The sequence below is a fragment of the Dryobates pubescens genome, chromosome 11 (genome assembly GCF_014839835.1).
Source record: "Dryobates pubescens isolate bDryPub1 chromosome 11, bDryPub1.pri, whole genome shotgun sequence".
Lineage (NCBI taxonomy): Eukaryota > Metazoa > Chordata > Aves > Piciformes > Picidae > Dryobates > Dryobates pubescens.
Window position 1 is genome coordinate 37,123,385 of NC_071622.1, and position 20,895 is coordinate 37,144,279.

General features: G+C 55.4%; 1 protein-coding gene across 1 annotated transcript; it reads right to left on the reverse strand.

Moving 5' to 3' along the window:
• LOC128897528 (zinc finger protein 420-like) lies at window positions 1-1,843 on the reverse strand. The gene is made up of 2 exons (XM_054164983.1): window positions 1,757-1,843; window positions 1-1,363 (listed from the first exon to the last, which is right to left on the reverse strand). The coding sequence occupies exons 1-2, from the start codon at window positions 1,841-1,843 to the stop codon at window positions 8-10; spliced, it is 1,443 nt and encodes a 480-aa protein (XP_054020958.1). The 3' UTR covers window positions 1-7.
• Between the last annotated feature and the right edge of the window lie 19,052 nt (window positions 1,844-20,895).

Genomic DNA, 20,895 nt, shown 5'->3' on the forward strand with positions numbered 1-20,895 from the left:
GCTGGGGTCAGCGCTCTTCTGCATCCCCCGGCACAGGCTGGTCACTGGTATGGATGCGCATGTGCCGGCTGAGGTTAGATCTGCAGCGGAAGCTCTTGCTGCAGGCGGTGCAGGGGAAGGGCTTCTCACCTGTGTGGACAAGGCTGTGCCGGCTGAGGGAGGACTTGTCAGTGAAACACTTGCTGCAGTCACTGCAGACGTAGGGCTTCTGGCCAGCATGGATGCGGCCATGACAGAGCAGATGGGAGCACTGGCTGAAGCTCTTGCCACAGTCGGCACAGGTGAAAGACTTCTTGCCAGTGTGGACATGGAGGTGCCTTCTGAGGGTGGCACCATGTCTGAAGCTCTTGCCACAGGTAGTGCAGCAGTAGGGCTTCTCCCCAGTGTGGATTAGGTGGTGCTGGAGGAGGGTGGAGCTCTTAGAGAAGCTTTTGCCACAGTCGGCACAGCGGTATGGCTTCCTGCCGCTGTGAGTGTGGTGGTGCTGCGTGAGGGCGTGGCTGGAGCTGAAGCTCTGGCCGCACTCAGCACAGCGGTACGGTCTCTCCCCTGTGTGCATGCGGCGGTGTCGGGTGAGGTTGGAGGCCTGGCTGAAGCTCTTGTCGCAGACAGCACAGACATATGGCTTCTCCCCAGTGTGGATCCGCATGTGCCTCACCAGGTCTGAGCGCCTGGCGAAGCTCTGCTGACACTTGCTGCAGGAGTTGCCAAGGACGGCAGTGGTTGCTGGCTTCTCTCTGCTGGGCAGCTTGTGGCCCTTGGAGAGGTTGTTGCTGAGGTTGTGGTCTGACCTGCAGCTCAAACTCTCATTGGAGGTGTCAGGATTGCAGGGTCTCTTGCTGGTGTGGCCACAGCGGTGCTCTGAGAACTGGGAGACATGGCCGAAGGTCTTATCACAGTCAGTACAGGCGAAGGGCTTCTTGCCGCTATGGGCATGCCAGTGGGTAATGAGGGTCTTGCTCCAGCAGAAGCGCTTGCCACAGCCAGCACAGCAGTAGAGCTTCTCGCCGGTGTGGACGCGGCGGTGCCGAAAAAGCTGGCAACTCATGTTGAAGCTCTTGCCGCAGTCAGTGCAGCTGAAGGCTTTCTGGCTGGTTTGGACCTGCCAGTGAGCGATGAGCATCGAGTTCCCCTGGAAGCTCTTGCCGCAGTCATCACAGATGTGTGGCCTCTCGCTGCTGTGGACACGGCGGTGCTGGAGACAGTTGGAGCCACGGTGGAAGCTCTTGCCACAGTCGGTGCAGGCAAAGGGCTTCTTCCCGGCATGGCCATGCCAGTGGGCAATGAGCGTCAGGCTGCGAGTGAAACTCTTGCTGCAGCCAGCACAGCTGTAGGACTTCTTCCCGGGCTGGACACACTGGTGCTGGGTGAGGGTGGAACTGAGGCTGAAGCTCTTGCCACAGTCACCACAGACAAAGGGCTGGGCACCATGGTGGGGACAGCAGTGCTTCCTCAGCTCCGAGCTTGGTGGGGAGCTGAGTCCACATTCAGGGCACTGATTTGGCTGCTTTGATGGTACACAAGGGGCTGATGTGGCTTTGTCTTTCTCCTTCCCCTGCTCTTCCTCATCATACTCCTCCTTGTACTTGCCATCATTCTCATCTTCCTCATCATCCTCCTCCTCTTCCTCCTCCTCCTCCTCTTCCTCCTCCTCCTCCTCTTCCTCCTCATCTTCCTCCTCTTCCTCATCTTCCTCCTCATCATCATCTTCCTCCTCATCCTCTTTGTCTTCATCAGTTTTGTCTTCCTCCTTTGCTTCCTTGGGGCTACACTTCAGATCCTCCAACTCTGCCAGGTGATTCTTCTCCTTCAGGCTCTTGCCCAGGTCCTTCTGGGTGGCCATGGTGGAGGGAGAAGGGGCACCCCTGTGCCCTCAGGCAAGGCCCTGGGGACCAAGTGATAAGAGACGGACAGATGGATGGACTCTGTGTGTGTGGACAGCCAAATAGCCTCTGACACCCAACACTTGCCTGGATGTAGGGAGTCAGATGCCTAATTTCTATGCTGAAATCCCTGGTACTTATTTAGTGGGGGTCATCTACCTTGTTCCTGAGTACAGCAGCAGTGGCAGGTCAGTTCCTGGCCCAGGCCCTGCCTTCTCATCCCTCCCAGCTCAGATAAAGCAGGTGGTGGTGCTGACCCAGGAAGCCCAACTCTCCCAACCCCCTCCCACCAACCCAAATCTATACTGATGAGAGCAGGGGAGTTCTGTTCAACTGGGCAGATCTGCAAACTCTTCCCTTGCCCATCCCAAGGGGCAGGGGTGATAGAGAAAGAACGACAGGGCCCCACCCACACAGGAGCAAAGGGCTCAGACAAAAGGACTGACCTACAAGGGGTGGCTTAGCACTGCCCACACTCCTACAGGAGAGCCAGGCCTTGCTGCAGGCAGCTCCAAAGGCCAGCAGCACAAGCACAGCAGACAGGCAGTGCTCCTGAAGTTGGGATGGATGTTTGCAGTGGAGATGCAGCTCCTTCTCAAGCAGATAACCTCCAGTAGACATCTGCAGGGCAGGCCCATAAGAGGGGGGACTCCAGGCAGCCTCTCTCAGGCCTTGGCTGCAGTTTCATCCTGCTGGAAGATTAAAAGATGCTTTACAAGATAAACTTTCAGGGGTTAGAATGGGAAACTTAAAAGGACACACCCAAGGTTTTGTCAAAAGGAAAAGGGTTAAGAAAGGATCCAGATTTCACAGCTGGGCTGGGGAGTGGGAGGTGATGTCACACCTGGGTAAGCACTGGGTGTTGCCAAAAGGTAGCAGGAGCATGGAGATAAGGGAATGGTGAATTTCTACCTTCATAGGCAAAGTTAGGAGTGAAGAAATGACTGCCTGACTTTGTTCCTGTTCCATGCACAGAATCACAGAAGGTTAGTGGCTGGAAGGGACCTGAAAGATTGCCCAGTTCAATGCCCCTGCAGAGCAGGATCACCTATACCGGTCCACACAGCAACTCATCCAGGCAGGTCTCCAATATCTCCAGAGAGGGAGACTCCACAACTCCCCTGGGCAGCCTGTTCCAGGGTTCTGTCATCCTCACAGGGAAATTCTTTTTCCTCCTGTTTCCATGGAACTTCCTCTGCCTCAACTGCCACCCACTGCCCACTGTGCTGTCATTGGGCATCACCCAGCAGAGCCTGGCTCCAGCCTCTGGGTACTCACCCTTTACATAAACATCAATGAGCTCACCCCTTTGTCTCCTCCTCTCCAAGCTAAAGAGCCTCAGCTCCCTCAGTCTCTCCTTGTAAGGAAGATCTTCCACTCCCTTAACCATTTTTGTACCTCTGTGCTGGACTCTCTCAAGCAGTTCCCTGAGGTCCTTCTTGAACTGAGGGGCTGTAGCAGGAAAGGGTTAACTCAAGTTTGATTAGAAGTACCCAGCTGCCTGGGAATAATTGGTGTTTGATTAGAAGCTCCCAGCTGCAGGATAAGAGTAAGGAATAACAGGCACCTCCAGGTTCCTCTGCTTATAAACTGAGCAGGGATGGGAATAGATTGAATGTGTCGGCAGCTGGAAACAGGAAAAGCAACTTCACAAAAGCAGCCTCAACAGAAGCCAGAGCTGAGACAGCAGCCCAGCTCCAGCCTCCACAGCTGCTTCAGTTCCTGCTCCCCTCACTGCTTCAGCTTCTCCAGCTTCAGCTCCAGCATAACCAGCTCCACTCAGCAAGGGAGTGGCTCGTCCCTCACCTCCCTGTCAGCCACAGATCCTGTCTCCAGCAAGGGGACAGGGAATGACAGTGTCACACCGCAGACAGACCCATCACTGGTCAGGGGGTGGAAACTACAAGTACCAGTACTGGGCTCAGAGCAAACACTGCTCCACACTGCTTTTGCAGGACACTCTGGTTAGAGTATGGTTGTATGCTTGATATGCTTGTGTGCTGTTCATACAGTGCGTGTGGTACATGTAGCTCACTGTGCTTGTGTGAGACAACCTAACCCACATGGGATAAACCTTAACAGGGGGAACTGATGCCCCAGGTCTTTCTTTGCCCAAAGTCAAAGGGGTGGAATGTGGCAAAGGCTGCATTAGGACATTGAGTCTCTTGAATGTGTCCAGAGAAGGGCAATGAGTCTTGTGAGAAGCCTATGAGGCTGAGAGAGGTGGGATTGTATAGCCTGGAGAAGAGGAGGCTCAGGGGAGACCTTCTTGCTCTCTACAACTCCCTGAAGGGAGGTACTAGCCAGGTGGGGGTTGGTCTCTTCTCCCAGGCAACCAGCACCAGAACAAGAGGACACAATGTCAAGCTGTGCCAGGGGAAGTTTAGGCTTGAGGTGAGTATAAAGTTCTTCACAGAGAGAGTTGTTAGCCATCGGAATGCGCTACCCAGGGACGTGGTGGAGTCATCATCCCTGGAAGTGTTCAAAAAGGGATTGGATGTGGCACTTGAAGCCATGGTTTAGTAGTCATGCGGTGTTGGGTGACAGGTTGGACTTGATGATCCTTGAGGTATTTTCCAACCTTATTGATTCTATGATTGTGCCCAGAATTATGCCCCAAGTATTGCCAAGACTTGTCCCTACATGTTTTGCTCAACCCTCCCTTCCTCCTCCTTTATGGAGTGGGTACTCAGCCAGAGCTGAGCAAACAATGGCCAGGCATCAATAATCTGGGGTAAACAATCCAACCTGCCTTGTTGGGCTAAACAAGAGCACACACCCACCTTGTGGGATGCTTGTGCTGTGCCTCTGCTGCTTCTAAGCATGGGCATACTCTGGCCATGTGCTCTCTTAGGCTAATGGTGTGTTGACCAAGTTTGACTATTGGCTAAATCCAAGCCCCATAAATATCACCCAAACTGTAAACAACTCACACTTGTGCTCTTTGAGTCCATCATCAGTAACTTTACAGATGACACCAAGCTGGGGGCAGGTGTTGATCTGTTAGAGGGTAGGAAAGCTCTGCAGAGGGACCTTGACTGGCTGGACTGATGGGCAGAGCCCAAGGGCTTGAGATTGAACACATCCAAGTGCCAGGTTCTACACATTGGCCACAACAACCCCAGGCAGTGCTACAGGCTGGGGTCAGAGTGGCTGAGAGCAGCCAGGCAGAGAGGGACCTGGAGGTACTGGTTGACAGCAGCTGAACATGAGCCAGCAGTGTGCCCAGGCAGCCAAGAAGGCCAGTGGCATCCCATTCTGGATCAGGAATAGTGTGGTCAGCAGGAGCAGGGAACTCATTTTGCCCTGTGCTCAGCACTGGTTAGGCCACACCTTGAGTCCTGTGTCCAGTTCTGGGCTCCTCAGTTTAGGAAAGATGTTGAAAGGTGTCCAGAGAAGGGCAACAAAGCTGGGGAGGGGTCTGGAGCACAGCCCTGGGAGGAGAGGCTGAGGGAGCTGGGGTTGCTTAGCCTGGAGAAGACGAGGCTCAGGGGAGACCTTATTGCTCTCTACAACTACCTAAAGGGAGGTTGTAGCCAGATGGGGGTTGGACTCTTCTCCCAGGCAACCAGCACCAGAACAAGAGGACACAGTCTCAGGCTGTGCCAGGGGAGGTTTAGGCTGGATGTTAGGAAGAAGTTCTTCACAGAACGAGAGATTGCCCATTGGAATGTGCTGCCCAGGGAGGTGGTGGAGTCACCATCACTGGAGGTGTTTAGGAATAGACTGGATGGGTGTGACTGGTTTAGGCTGTGCCTTTAAGAAAGGGACAGTGCTGGAACACTCTGGCTGAATGTTTTGGTATTAAAAGGAAAACATTCAGATATTCTAAACGAATTTCATTGGTAGAAGGCAACTTGAAGTTTTAGTTCAGTTGGAATCTTTCCCAGTTCCAGTCTGTTCTGTTCGGCCTGTCTGCTGTCTCCCTCTGAGCAACTACCTGGAGCTGGCCTTGAATACCAGATAAGAACTAATCCTTGCATGTGCCTGGAGCCTAACAGAATTCATTCCTTAATAATTACCTTTGCTCTCTCTCTCTCTAACCCTTTTTGGGGAAAAATGGAGGTATGGGGGAGAGAGGGGTTTACAGGGGGGGAACCCTCCTCCAGCCAGGAGGAGGGAGTTTTGTTCAGTATTTTCTTTGCTGTGTATTTCTGCACATGGTGTAAATATTGTATACTGTGTACATATTCACTGCATTTCGTCCTGCTTGTAAATACAGCATATCCTTTGCTTCTCAGACTGAGTTAGCTGTGGTTTCTTTCTTTGTGGGGGAGGGAGAACTGAACCTACTCTCACCCCCACAATGGGGCACTTGGTGCCATGGTTTAGTTGATCAGATGGTGCTGGGTGATAGGTTGGACTCGATGATCTCAAAGGTCTTTTCCAACCTGGTTAATTCTATTCTATTCTTTGTGCTCTTTACCCTGTTTTGCTCTTTGGTGCTCTCTTGCCCCTTGCACATGCTCTGCCCTTGTGCAGGTGCTCTGCCCTTGTCTGCAGGGCAGAGAGAAGCCTTGCTCCCCAGGAAGAGCTGTCGCGCCTCAGTTTCCCTGGGAACCAGCAGAGAGTCCTTCACATCAGCTGCACTGAAACTGCAGCCACAGTCCCACCAGCAGGAACAAGCTGCCTAACCACATCTTGAAGGGACAGAGACCCAGGAAGCCAAGCCAGGAAGCACTTGCCTCAATCCCTTCCAGCAGCTCTAAGCATGTCTGCTGCAAGCACAAAGCTGCAGCCCTGCGAGCCAAAGCTGCTCCCTGCGCCTGCTGCTCACAAAGCCAGAGCCGTGTCCAGCCGCTCCTGCGCCAGCTGCCAAGGCACAGGAGAAGGAGCTGCCCATCTCTCCACACCTGAGAGCCAAGCACCAGGGTGATGATCCAGAGCACCATCCCTGCCCTGCCGCGACCGCCTGAGCATCCCCCACAGCATCCTGCAAGCACTGCAACACCAAGGGACCTGCCTGAGAGCCTGCTCCAGGTGAAACAGCCTCCAGCACAGCCCTGGGGAGCCCACGCCACACCCCTGCCGCAGCAGGAGAGAGCTGCCTCTACTGCACCCAGAATGGAGCACACCCAGAAGCCAGCACAGCACCAGCCCAGCTCCCAGCCCAGCTGCCAGCTACCAGCATCGACCAGCCCAGCAACCAGCCCAGCTGCCAGCCTTCACCAGTGCACGAGAAGCTCAGCATGAGCTGTCAATGGGCACTTGCAGCCCAAAAAGCCAATCAGATCCTGGGCTGCAGCAAGAGAAGTGTGGCCAGCAGGGCAAGGGAGGTGATTCTCCCCCTCTGCTCAGCTCTGGAGAGACCCCACCTAGAGTACTGCCTCCAGTTCTGGAGCCCCTATTACAAGAGGGATCTGGAGGTGCAGGAAGGTGTCCAGAGAAGGGCCACGAGGATGAGCAGAGGGCTGGAGCACCTCTCCTATGAGGACAGACTGAAGGACTTGGGGCTGTTCGGTCTGGAGAAGAGAAGGCTCCAAGGTGACCTCGTTGTGGCCTTCCAGTATCTAAAGGGGGCTCCAAGAAGGCTGGGGAGGGACTGCTCAGGATCTCAGGTAGTGATAGGACTAGGGGGGATGAAATGAAGCTGGAGCTGGGGAGATTCAGGCTGGAGGTGAGGAGGAAGTTCTTCACCATGAGAGTGGTGAAGCCCTGGAATGGGTTGTCCAGGGAGGTGGTTGAGGCCCCATCCCTGGAGGTGTTTAAGCCCAGGCTGGATGAGGCTCTGCCCAGCCTGATCTAGTGTGAGGTGTCCCTGCCCATGGCAGGGGGGTTGGAAATAGATGATCCTTGTGGCCCCTTCCAACCCTGACTGAGTCTAGGATTCTGTCTCTCTTTTCAGGGCTCACACATTTGACATCCATTTGGGTTCTGTTTCAAGTCCCTGCACTTCAGCCCACAAGGCACTGCCACGCATGGATTGTAAAGCAGCAGCCCAGGTAATGCACCAAACCATACCTGGGGAGTGAAAAGTGCTTCAAGTCTCTTTGAAAGGTTCTTTGAATTGTTTGTGCCTGACACCCAGACTCACTGCTGTATTCAGCTGCCAGGTGTCTTGAATCGTTTGTTTGCCAGGACAGCAGGTGGGAAGTTAATCACACCTACTAACCTCCTCTGGGCATGTGCTCAGGTGCAACAGGCAAAGACTCATTGGGGAATGGAAGCTCTGTGTGGAAAACCGGTTCAGGAGTGCCTAGCACCAGAATTATCCACCCCAGAAGAGCAGGGAACCAACAGTGTGAGGAGTGCCTGAAAGCTAAGCCCAGGGGAAGGAGAGGAGTTAGGCTGGCACAGATCAGCAAAGGAAATGACCCACGACAACAATGGAAATGGATGTCACTGAGCTCCCAAGAAAGGGGGAACCAGGTACCTGTTGGTACTCACTGACACCTCCCCTGGCCGCCCAGCAGCATTTCCCTGTGCACAAACAAAGCTCCAGAGGCTACTAACACAGAGTTACAAGAGGCAACACCTCGCTCTGGGGCACTGCTGCTGTTTCCTCAGACAGAGGACCTCATTTTGGGGCCAGGGTGGTAGAGCAAGTAAGTAGAATCTTAGGGATGGATTGGCAACTCCACCCCCCCTATACTCCACATTCCAGTGGGCAAGTGGAGGAAATGAACCATTTAATCAAACCCCAGACAGTCAAAGCTGGGCAGGAAGCAAACCTCCCTTGGCCACAAGCATCACCAAGTGCCCTGCTGCAAATTCAAACCAAGCAAAGGACAAAGGAGGGGTTGAGCCCGTTTGAAATCTTGCTTGGAAGGCCTCATGCAGTAGGAGCTATGGAGCCCTCTGAACCAGTGAGGAAGCGTTGAACTGGCAGCCCCAACACCACCAGGGCCACCAAACCATGGCCCCATGGCCCCAACTTGCTGCAACACCTCCAGCCATGGCCACTCCACTGCTTCCCTGGGCAGCCTCTGCCAGGCTCTGACCACTCTGGCACCAAACTCATTCCTCCTCCTCTCCAACCTAAGCCTCCCCTGGCACGATTTCAGGCCACTTCCTCTCCTTCTACCACCTGACACTAGGCACAAGAGCCCAACCCCCACCTCACTGCAGCCTCCTCTCAGGGAGCTCCACAGGCCAAGGAGGTCTCCCCTCAGCCTCCTCTTCCCCACACTAAACACCCACAGCTCCCTCACCTGCTCCTCACCAGCCCTGCTCTCCAGACCCTTCCCCACCTTTCTTGCCATTGTCTGCACCTGCTCCAGACCTTCAAAGTCCTTCTTGGAGTCAGGGACACAAAACTGACCCCAGCAGTCCAGGGGGGGCCTCCCCAGGGCCCAGGACAGGAGGACAATCCCTGCCCTGGCTCTGCTGGACACAGCACTGCTGAGACTTGCAGCTTTGCTCACTTGCAGCCATCATTTCCTTCCCTTCCCAGCTCATTGCACAGCCAAGAGCAGCAAGGCAATTGCTTTGTCTTCTGCTGAAGCTCCTCCCAGGAAGCTGCAGGACTTCTCACCACCAAACCCATCAAGAACAGGCTGCCCCCAGGCCCATCCAAACCCTTCAGTCCAATTCAGTGCAGTTCCTCAGCCACAAGCAGACACTCAACAGCTCAGCCTCATCTGCTTGCCTGCCAGCAAGCATTTCCCCAGGGGCAGAGCAGCAGAGCAGTCTGCTGCTGACCATGCTTCCTGCCAGCAGAGCTGACAAAAGCTCTGCACAGCTCTCAGCCTGCAGCAAAAGCTCCTCCTGCCCTGAGCCTTTCTGTGCTCAGGAAGCCTGGAGAGAGACTGAGAATCAATCTGCAACCCCCCAAGGAATCTTTGTGCCTCAAGAGCTTGCAGAGCACAGAGGCCTTGGATGCCACCACCCCCAGCACAGCCAAACCCAGCTGAGCCCAGCCCCAGGCGCCCCTAAGCTCAGGCTCAGCACAGCACCCACGCCTGACACCCCCACGGCACCCAGCACACAGCCTGCCCACAGCTCCCCCCCGCGCCTGGCCCTCAGCCCAGCCGCTGCCCTTCGGCACAGCAGCCGCCCGGCAGCTGCCGGCACAAAGCCTCCGACCCCCCAGGGCTCCCCCACAACCCCCCACAGCAGCCTCTGCTGCAAGCCACCCCCCAGGCTGACCACCACCTCCTGCACACAGCAGCCCCCACAGCGCCGCTGCCAGCTCAGCTCTGCTGCCAGCCCAGCCCCCAGCAGAGGGACACAGGGCCAGGGCCAGCCCCTGCAGCCCACCCATGGCTCCGCCTGCAGCACAGCAGCAGCCAAAGGGGGCCTGCAGCTGCCCCTGGCAGGGGGAGGCAGCAGCACAAGGAACCCCCAAACACACCCACCCCGACCCCCCCCCCACGCACCCACAACCCCACACACGACACCCACCCACCCCCAACACCTCTGCCCTACCCCCCACACCCCCACAGACACTCACACACCCCCCACAGCACCCCCAACACCACACACCCCACAGCTCCCCACACACTGCCCACAACCGCCCCTGCCGCCCGCGGGCCCCATTGGTTCCCACAGCTTCCCCCCTCTTAGCCCCACAGAATCTCTGCCGCCAACCCCACAGCCCCCCCATACCCCATGGAACCCTCCAGCTCAAGACCCCACACCCCTCCCCAACCCCATGGGCCCCAACCCGAGAGACCACACAGAACCGCCCCCCATGACCCTGCGGACCCCTCCCAACCCCGCAGAGCACCTCCCAGCCCCACGGCTCCCGCACAGCCCCACAGGTGCCTGCCCCTGGCTCTGTAGCTGATTGCTGTGATGAACAGAATATTCTCATTAACAGAATAACAGAGTAGATAAGAATTTTCCTCGTTAGCTGAAATGCTGGAATGAAGGGAGGGGGAGAGGAGTTGGCAGACAGCCTCTGCATAGATAAGAATAGCTGGATTTTTCAGTGACTTACTTCTGTTAGTCCTAGACAAGATGGTTTTTGTATTAGATAATGGACACGTGGATGATCTGGATACTTCTGCTATTTTTAGATAGATACCCTTTGTATAGATAGGAAGCATCTGGACTTTTCTGCAAAATATTGGCATACCTCTGTCATGACAAATACATAACTTTTTGTACAAAGGTTTGCCCAAAACTGTCTGAAGACAGACAGGCCTTTTGAAATGATTCTACCTGTGTCCGGCGCTGAAATAGAAGCATAATACAAGAAACTTGCAGAGTCTCTTGTGTACCTTTCTCTAAGTCAGCTGTCCCCGCACGGACCCTGCCCAACCGTACGGAACCCATACAGCCCCACGGGACCCCTGCCCAGCCCCTCAGACGCCCCTCTCGGCCCCGAAGCCCCCAAGGAACCCCACAGACGCCCCCAGAACTGCACAGCCCCCACGAACCACCCCCCACAGCCCCACGGACACCAGCCCCAGACCTCACGGATCCCTCCTCAATCCCAGCCCCTGGGCACGGCCCCTGTGCCCCGGGGCATCCCAATGCCAACCCCAGGAGCCGCTCCCCCGAGCCCCAAGCGATCCCCACCCCAGCATCCCCCACTCTGCCCCGCGGCTGCCCACACCTACCCCACAGCCGCGGCCAAGGGGGCGCAGAGCAGGAGGAAGAGGAAGGAGGAAGAGGAAGGAGGAAGAGCTCGGAGCAGAGGCAGGCGGCAGCCCCTGGCAATGGAGGCCCCGAACCGGCCACGTTGCAGCCCACCGGAGGCGGGGTCTCGGTCCGGAGAGGAAGTCCCGCCCACGGGCGGGCAGCCTTAGCCAATGAGAGGCGGCGGGAGCGCGGCAGCTCCTCCCCCTGCTGGCTGCCGAGGCACAGCGAGGAGCTGCCGCTGCCGGCCGCGGCCGCCATTGCTGCTGCCCCGCGGGGAGCGGCAGCGGGGCCGGAGCGCGGCACAAGTGCCGGAGGTGCTGGCGGGCGAGCGGCAGCTGCCGGCTGGGGAGCTGCGGCGGGGCGGGAGGGGCTGAGGGGGCCGGGGAGCGCTGCGGGCGGCGGCAGCGGAGCGGGGAAGGCTCTGGCTGCGGGGGGCTGCCGGGGGCGTGTGTGGAGCTGGGGGGCGGGGGGGGCAGGGGGCTCCGTGGGGCCGGGGCAGGGTTCGTGGGGGTGGGTGGAGTGGGGCTGGGGGCAGCCTCTGGAGGGGCAGGAGGAGGAGCTATGGGGGTTGGGGTGGGGAGGCTGTGGGGAGGGATCTGTGGGGTCTGGCAGGGCTGGTGTTTGGGGCTGGGCGCAGCGGTAGGGCTGGGGGGCGGGGGTTGGGGTTGGGATCCTTTGGGGCTGCGGGTTGTGATCTGGATCCTTTGGGAGCCTCGGGGGAAAGCTGTGGCTGGGATCAGCTTGGTGTGCGCTGAGCTCTCGGTCGGCCTGGTGCTGTGCATGGGCTCTGTGCGGGCTGCAGGTGGGGCGAGGCAATGTGTGGGGCTTGGGAGTGAGGTGAGGTGAGTGTGGGAAGGGTCAGGGTGTGAGGGTTGTGTGGTGGAGTTGGGGAGGGGGGTGTGGGGTTTGGGGGGGAGGTGCTGGGGCCTGTGGGGTGCGGGAGGGTGTTCGGGGTGCAGTGGGGTGCTTAGGGTTGTTGTAGGGTTGTGTGTTGGGAGCTGTTGGTGCTGGGGGAGGCTGTGTGTGGCTGTGGTGTGGGTCGGGGTGGGGAGTGCTGGGGTGCTGCGAGGGGGTGGGTGCGGTTGTGGGGAGCTGGGGGTGTCTGTGGGCAGCGTGTGGTGTTGGGGGTGGTGTGGGGGTTGTGTTGAGCTGGGGGTGTCTGTGAGCGGTGTGGGGGGTGTGTCTGTGGGGTGTGTGTGTGGGGTAGGACAGCGGTGTTGGGGGTGGGTGGGTGTCGTGTGGGGTTGTGGGAGGGGGGTTGTTCTGAGCTGTGGAGAGACCCTTATCTTCTGTAGCCTGACATGATTGGGTATTAGGAAACAGAGCACATGCCTTGGAATCACCATCCCTGGACATCTTCATGAGCCGTGTGGACATGGCACTTGGGGGTGTGGTGTAATGGCCATAGTGCTATTAGGTCAATGGTTGGACTCAATGATCATAGAGGTCTTTTCCAGTCAAACTCACCCTCTTCCTTCACTCTTTAACTCTACTCAATTTCCTAATCTGGTTCAACCACACAGCTGCACAAGCTCTTGTTCAGCGATTTCAGATGGCTGTGCACGTGTGCCTCAGAGGTGGGAATGGAGCAGTAGCTCATATGAATAGAATGGAATAGACTCCACCACCTCCAATGGCCAATCACTCTCTCTGTATAGAACTTCTTCCTAACATCCAACCTAAACCTCCCCTGGTGCAGCCTGAGACTGTGTCCTCTTGTTCTGCTGCTGGCTGCCTGGGAGAAGAGACCAACATCCATCTGTCTACAACCTCCCTTCAGGTAGTTGTAGAGAGCAATAAGGTCACCCCTGAGTCTCCTCCTCTCCAGGCTAAGCAACCCCAGCTCCCTCAGCCTCTCCTCACAGGGCTGTGTTCCAAACACCTCACTAACTTCGTTGCCCTTCTCTGGACACGCTCCAGCAAGTCAACCTCCTTCCTAAACTGAGGGGCCCAGAACTGGACACAGGACTCGAGGTGTGGCCTAACCAGTGCAGTGTACAGGGGCAGAATGACCTCCCTGCTCCTGCTGGCCACACTGTTCTTGATGCAGGCTAGGATGCCATTAACCCTCTTGGCTGCCTGGGCACACTGCAGGCTCATGTTAAAGATGACATACTGTGCAAATAGCATTTGGGGAGAAGCACAGGTTTGGAGGTGGAACAAGTGTAACAGTGCCTGTTTCTCTGAACATCACTCCCAGAGGTGCATTATCTACAAGACAAAATGGTCCTTTGTAGCCCATGGGGAAAACAAACATGAAAGTCTCTCATGAAGAGCAGGGTGCTTGTGGTTTTGTTCCAAATACCTTAAGTGGTTTAACCAAAAAGTTCAGAAATTAAGCAGTGCTGCTATTATTATTATTATCAGTGGTATTTTCACAGTATCACCAAGGTTTGAAGAGACCTTGAGGATCATCGAGTCCAACCTGTCACCACAGACCTCATGACTAGACCATGGCACCAAGTGCCACATCCAGTCCCCTCTTGAACACCTCCAGGGACGGTGACTCCACCACCTCCCTGGGCAGCACATCCCAATGCCGAACGACTCGCTCGGTGAAGAACTTTATCCTCACTTCGAGTCTAAACCTCCCCTGGTGCAGCTTGAGACTGTGTCCCCTTGCAGCAGGACTCTTTCCCTATGCCTGCAGATAATAATTGTAATAATAAGTTACAATTCCTGAGCTTTCTAGAAGGGAAAAGCTGACCTTTGCAGTACGCAAGCGTAACACCGTCATGCTAAGCCTCAGGTAGGTTCATTTCTAGACAGAAATACCAAAATGAACAGGAAACAAGATGTTTTCATCTCCCTGAATGTGTACATATTCAGAATATAGACCTTAGCAGCCTGTCATAAAACCCTTTAATGGGAATGCTCACCGGGTCACTGATAATAGCATTACCCAAAGAGGTGTATCTTGCTGTGGGCCACCTTTTTCATGTGGCTCTGGAAAGACTTAAGTTGTAGATGTTGCCTTTATTGCTGTGTTTTCCCAGGGTTAAGCTGCCCTCCTGTTCGCTCGCCCCTGGCAGCCTTGCTGAAGGCAGGGTTAAGCTTTTGGCGTGTTCGGGAGGAGGCACAATTTCAAACGCGCGTTCTAGCAGCTGCGTTCTGAATGTTGAGGGGGCGGAGACGAGGGGGGGTGGAAAGCACAGAGCAGCGATAGGATGAGCCTGGTTTAGAAAAGAACGAACGCAAAAGAGCCGTCACTTCCTCCGGGCGGGGTTCCCCGCTCCGCGGGGCGGCGCAGGAGCGCAGTTGCAGCCCCGCGCCGCGACAGCCCCGCACCGCGACAGCCCCGCGCCGCGACAGCCCCGCACCGCGACAGCCCCGCACTGCGACAGCCCCGCGCCACGACAGCCCCGCGCCGCGACAGCCCCGCACCGCCTCCGCTCGTTTGCCACCTTCTCCGTGTCATTTTGACTTGCTGCCGTGAGCCAGTGGGGCTCCTCCCGCCCGCTAACATCATTAAGTAGCCAGCTCCCTCCAGCTGCAGAGCTCCCCAGTTTCTGTCTTTCTTTTAACTAAAATGGAGGCTGGTTTCTTGCCTTAAGGAATACATTGCCTTGCCTGCCGGAGCCTAGATGTTAACATGTAACAGCTGGCAGCAGGATGGTGGCTGACGCAGCCAATTCCAATGGGCCGTTTCAGCCCGTGGCGCTTTGGCACATTGTAGGTGAGTTACTGTGGGCGGGGGAGAGGATTGCCACCCTCTGAGGAGCTAATAAATGGCTGTTGTGGCGCTACGATAAGGGGCGCAGGACGCCCTTTGTAGCCCCCTCCCCTTCGGTTTGTCACAGCCGCAGTAAAAGGAGACTGAAACCCCCTTTCTGTTAAATGTGTTCTGGGAAGCTTTAAGTATTTGTAGGGGCATTGCATGCATAGTTAAAAGCAGGGTTTACTGCTTTCTGCTGTGACTCTCATCCCCCTTTCAAGCTGTGCTGATGTCAAAGGATGTGAAGCCACTACCCCAGGGAGGTACTGTGTTGGGGGAGGGAAGAGCCAAGTTCTCCCTATACAGTTCCTATAGAATGAGGGCAAAGGTTGGTATGTTCCAAAGCCTTTTTTGTGTGAATCGGTCAGATGAGGCTCCTTTGAAACTCACTGTAGCTTCTAGAGGAATTGGAAGTGTTGCTGGGGAGGAGAGGGGGGACGAGATGTGACATTGATTGTGAAAATAGCCTTTATGCATTCAGAAAGCATTTCCTGGAAGAGAGGTGGCCAGCAAGCTCTTACATGCCTACCACTTCATGCAGTTCTGAATGTTCAGTTTCTTAACAGAATTATGTTCTTTCTAGTTTATAGAATGAGTGCTCTGCAGATCTGCATTTGGGGGTGCTGATTGACAGCTGCCTAAACATGAGCCAGCAGTGTGCCCAGGTGGCCAAGAGGGCCAATGGCATCCTGGCCTGCATTAGGAACAGTGTGGCCAGCAGGAGCAGGGAGGTCATTCTGCCCCTGTACTCTGCATTGGTTAGGCCATAGCTTGAGTACTGTGTCCAGTTCTGGGCCCCTCAGTTTAAGAAGGACATTGAGACACTTGAATGTGTCCAGAGAAGGGCAACAAGGCTGGGGAGAGGCCTTGAGCACAGCCCTGTGAGGAGAGGCTGAGGGAGCTGGGATTGTTTAGCCTGGAGAAGAGGAGGCTCAGGGGTGACCTCATTGCCCTCTACAACTACCTGAAAGGTGGTTGTAGCCAGGAAGGGGTTGGTCTCTTCTCCCAGACAACCAGCACCAGAACAAGGGGACACAGTCTCAGGCTGCGCCAGGGGAGGTTGAGGCTGGATGTTAGGAAGAGAGTGATTGCCCATTGGAATGGGCTGCCTGGGGAGGTGGTGGAGTCACCATCATTGGAGGTGTTCAGGAGGAGACTTGATGGGGTGCTTGGTGCCATGGGTTAGTTGTTTAGGTGGTGTTGGATTGGTTGATGGGTTGGACGCGATGATCTTGAAGGTCTCTTCCAACCTGCTCTATTCTATGTATGTATTCTGTGTCTAACTGCCATGCTCACTCACACACATTGGTCGGGTTGCTGAGCACGCTGTTGGCCAGTCACCGTGCTTTCTTAAGGCCTGCACAGGTACATGATGTGCATCCTGTGGAGCTGGGAAACTTTCTTTTGGGACAGCTTTAAGTGTGTTCTCGGTGTCTGGACAGGAGTTAAAGTGGACTGTCAGGCTGTAATTTGAAGGACTGAGATGATTAAGGCAGACTTGACTTGCATAAAGTGCTATGAAGAATGTAGCATTCCTTCAGGTTAGCTGTGTTGAGCCAGCTTTTAAACTCCAGTTACTTAACAACAAGTGGCCATATTTCTATAGCTACAGTACCTGGGAAACCTTTCTATCTGTAGTGGACCAAGAGATGTGTATTTTCTTCATCAGTGTTCAGTTTGCTATGGTATAGTGTAATGTGCCTTACATTAAATTCGTTGTAAGCAACATCTACAGAATGGGGTTGGGTTTGCATGCTTAAAGGTCTGTATTAGATTTGTGAAAGCTTGTAACTGGTAAGCTCTGAATGGCCCAGAGTATTGCTGAGAGAACTACCTCCCTTCTGTGCCATGGGGCTGGAGTTAAGGTCAGTGCCACTTGAAATAGTGGCAAGGGAATGGAGGAGCTTCGGAGTATGTTTGCATCAGGGTTTCTTGTTTAGGAAATCCTATTTGATCTTCAGCCATGCTGTGAACTCTCTCTTGAGTGTTGCACAGAAGTGCTTATGGTAGGCTTCTGGAAATACCAGTCTGGGTGCCTGGGTGCCTGGGATTGGTGTGCTATGGTTTATATTCGTTGGAGCAGCTTACGGTTTACATCAGTACGCCTCCAGTTCATGGGGGGAGCAGGATAACTCAGATAACGCAAAAAGAAAGGGAAATGAATTATGAGTTAAGAGGCTCTAAAAATAAAGATGAAGTCTCTGGTGCAATTGATTTGTGGAGCCCTGAGATCCATGTCTTAACAAAGCTGCAAACCAGCAAAGCTCCCTGCAGCACAGTGCAGTGCAGCCTGATTTAGTTCATGTGGAATAGGTGGTTTGTCTCCCCACAGATAACTCTGAGACATCTCTGGAGAAATGCCTTGAGGATTGTGTCAAATATCTTGAAAATACATTAACCTGTTTCCAGCTGTTTATGGGGAAAAAATTTACTGCTTCACCTGAAGCTGTGTTTTGTTTTGTGATTTCAAAATGTGCAGAGTAATGCTTTGGCTGTCCCCTTGAGCTCCTCCAACTTGTTCTGCAGGGTATTGTCTTAGAGAGCCTCTCTGCCTCCTTAAACCTTTGAGCCTTGTCAAAGGAGGTGATGCCAAGCTGTGCCCAGAGGGGTGGATGGAATTGGGCAGTTTCCATGGCTGTGCTGTTCAGAGTTGCATCCTACAGTGCCAAGCATCAAACCCACAACAATCCATAGTGCACCTCGGCCATGGGACCCAAGCAACCTGCCTAGGCCAAAGCTGCCTCCAGAGCTCCACCAAACCAGGCCAGAGCCCCAGGCCTCAAATGCCTTCCCCCTCCCCCATGCCTCTCTGCCCCCCCTGCCCCCATACCCAAGAGATGCAGTTACAGATCCTGGTGGGCAGCTCCCAGGTGAGCCAGGCTGCTCCAGGCCATAGTTGGCAGCATTGCCAAGGCCTCAAAGCTCCTCTGCAGAGAGAGATCCCAGAAGATGTTCCTGGGAGCAGAGAGGAAGGGCAAAGGAGGTTGGAGAGCCTGTGCTGTTCCTTTGTAGAGTGGGTGCAGGCCTTGTGGGAATGAACTAAGAGAGATGACACTTTGTGGTGTCCCTCTGGACTCTGCTGTCCCTTCTGGAGGTCTCTACTCTCTGGTGTAAGACATCCAAGTGCCCTCCACCCACCACAGGGATTCTCCCCCAAGCTCTCATCCAGGGGCTTCTGTTGGGCCCTGCTGGCTGTGTAGATCAACCCTGGGGACTTCGTGGGGCCCTGGGGACTCTGAGAGAGCAGCAAGTGAGTGGAGATGGAGCAATGGATGGAGAGATGGAGGGTGAAGGCTGCAGGGGGTGGGAGGGCTTAGTTCAGCAGCTGTGAGGCTCTGCCTGGCTCCTACCTACAATGGTGCTGGCAGCAGCTGACCCGAGAAGCTGGCAGCCTCAAACGCTGCGTGGCTCAGGACAGTCCCCTGACCCCTCCTGACCTCCAGCACAGCCCAAGCAGGCACTCAGGGCTCCTAGCCACCCACCCCAGCCCTACCCCATGGCAGGAGTCACCTGAGGTCTCATTCCCTCTCTGTCCTCCTTCCTGTCATCAGTTGCCTCATGAGGTGGCTGCAGGGTCCCTCCCCAGCCCTCAGTCTCTTTGGGCTGCAGGTGTGTGAAGGGTGCTGGAGGGGTCAGGTTTGGGCAGGAGACAGAGACTCCTCCAGCATCCCAGTGAGGGCTGAAGAGGTTTAGCAAGAAGCTGAGCAAGTCCCTTCCCCCTTTGCTGCATCTGCAGGGATCATGAAGCTCCCTTTGTCTGTGTCCTGAGGGCTGCTCTCATCTTCTCTTGGGGAGTGGGCAGCAGAGAGATGTGTGCAAGGCAGAGCTGAGCACAGAGTGGGTGTGGTGTGGGCAGGGCCAGGGAGGAGAGGTGGGGCCAGGGCAAGATCTGCTGTGAAATGCAGCTGCAGGCAGCAGAGCCCTGGGCAGGCAGTGGGAGGAAGCTTTAGGCAAGGCCTGGAGAGGCTGTGTGGAGGCAGCTGTGTTGTGGTGCTGGCCTGCAGCTGTGCTGGGGTCTGTGTGCTGGGCAAGGAGCTGAGTCTGCACTTGTTGAGGCCTGCCATCTTGAGCAGCCCTGGCTGTGTGCTGTGCCTGTGCTGCTGGGCTTGGGAGCTGCCCCCAGCAAGGCTGAGCTGTGCTGCCTGGTCCTGGGCAGTGCTGAGCCATCCCTTGCAGGTCAGTGCTCTCCTCTGAGCCCTTTGCTTCTCTCTGGCAGGAGCTGTGTCCCTCTTTCTCCATCATTCCTGCCCCTGTGTGCTGGGGAAGAGCAGAGTTTGTGATCTGCCCCTTGGAGCAGCCCAGCAGGTAAGGAACCCAGGGTATGGCAGCCCCATGGCACCTCTCAACCTCCTCCAGCCCCTCCTGCCCACTACATTTCACCTCTCCAGGGGCTCTGAAGGACATCAGCTGTGATGGGAATTTGGAAACTCTCCAAGCTGGTGGTGGTCAGTTGTGTCCAGGAGCTGATGTTTGGGTTTGGGTTGTGGAGGGTGGTAGGAGAAGGTTGGAAGTAGTTTGCTCTTCCTTGGTCAGTGCTGCTGCCTCCATTGTCTGAGCCAGGAGAGTTCAAAGGACAGGATGTGGGCCAGGAACCACCCTGCCAATACCACTATGCTTGAGAACAGCGGGACAAGACCACTTGTAAGCTCCAGGGTACCTCAGGGCACTGACCACAGGAACCTGGGGTTTCAGCACAGGTATTAGAGGTCTGAGCCTACACTGTGGCAAAAACTGAAGGTTTAGGTCCCCTCTGGATTCTTTCCTGCAGCTGGGTGTTGGGAGGTGTTGGGAGTCAGGGACTGTCACGACCCCGGCATGATCTGAGGTTTTCTGGTCACTAGTGGCATCCCCCAGGGATCAGTGCTGGGCCCTGTGCTCTTTAATATCTTCATTGATGATCTGGATGAAAGCATTGAGACAGTCATCAGCAAATTTACAGATGACACCAAGTTGGGAGTGGATGTTGATCTGTTAGAGGGCAGAAGGGCTCTGTAGAGGGCCCTCGACCGACTGGACAGATGGGCAGAGTCCAACAGGATGGCATTCAACAAATCCAAGTGCCAGGGGCTGCACTTTGGCCACAACAACCCCAGGCAGAGCTACAGGATGGGGTCAGAGTGGCTGGAGAGCTGTCAAACAGGAAGGGACCTGGGGGTGCTGATTGACAGCTGCCTAAACATGAGCCAGCAGTGTGCCCAGGTGGTCAAGAAGGCCAATGGCATCCTGGCCTGCATCAAGAATAGTGTGGCCAGCAGGAGCAGGGAGGTCATTGTGCTCCTGTACTCTGCATTGGTTAGGCTGCACCTTGAGTCCTGTGTCCAGTTCTGGGCCCCTCAGTTTAAGAAAGACATTGAGACACTTGAAGGTGTCCAGAGGCTCAGGGGAGACCTTATTGCTCTCTACAACTACCTGAAGGGAGGTTGTAGCCAGGAGGGAGTTGGTCTCTTCTCTCAAGCAACCATCACCAGAACAAGAGGACACAGTCTCATGCTGCACCAGGGGAAGTTTAGGCTCAAGGTGAGGAGAAAGTTCTTCACTGAGTTGTTAGCCATTGGAATGTGCTGCCCAGGGAGGTGGTGGAGTCCCCATCCCTGGAGGTGTTCAAGAGGGGATTGGACGTGGCACTTGGTGCCATGGTTTAGTCCTGAGGTCTGTGGTGACAGGTTGGGCTTGATGATCTTTGAGGTCTTCCAGCCTTGATGATTCTGTGATTCTGTGGGCTCAGATGCTTCCATGTTCCAAATTGCACTGCTGTGTCCCAGCCACAGT

Coding starts and splice junctions, on each gene's coding strand:
- LOC128897528 (XM_054164983.1), bottom strand. CDS start 1,843: ATGGCCACCCAGAAGGACCTGGGCAAGAGCCTGAAGGAGAAGAATCAC. Junction 1,364..1,756: donor TGAAGTGTAGCCCCAAGGAA/GCAAAGGAGGAA, acceptor ACCCTCACCCAG/CACCAGTGTGTCCAGCCCGG.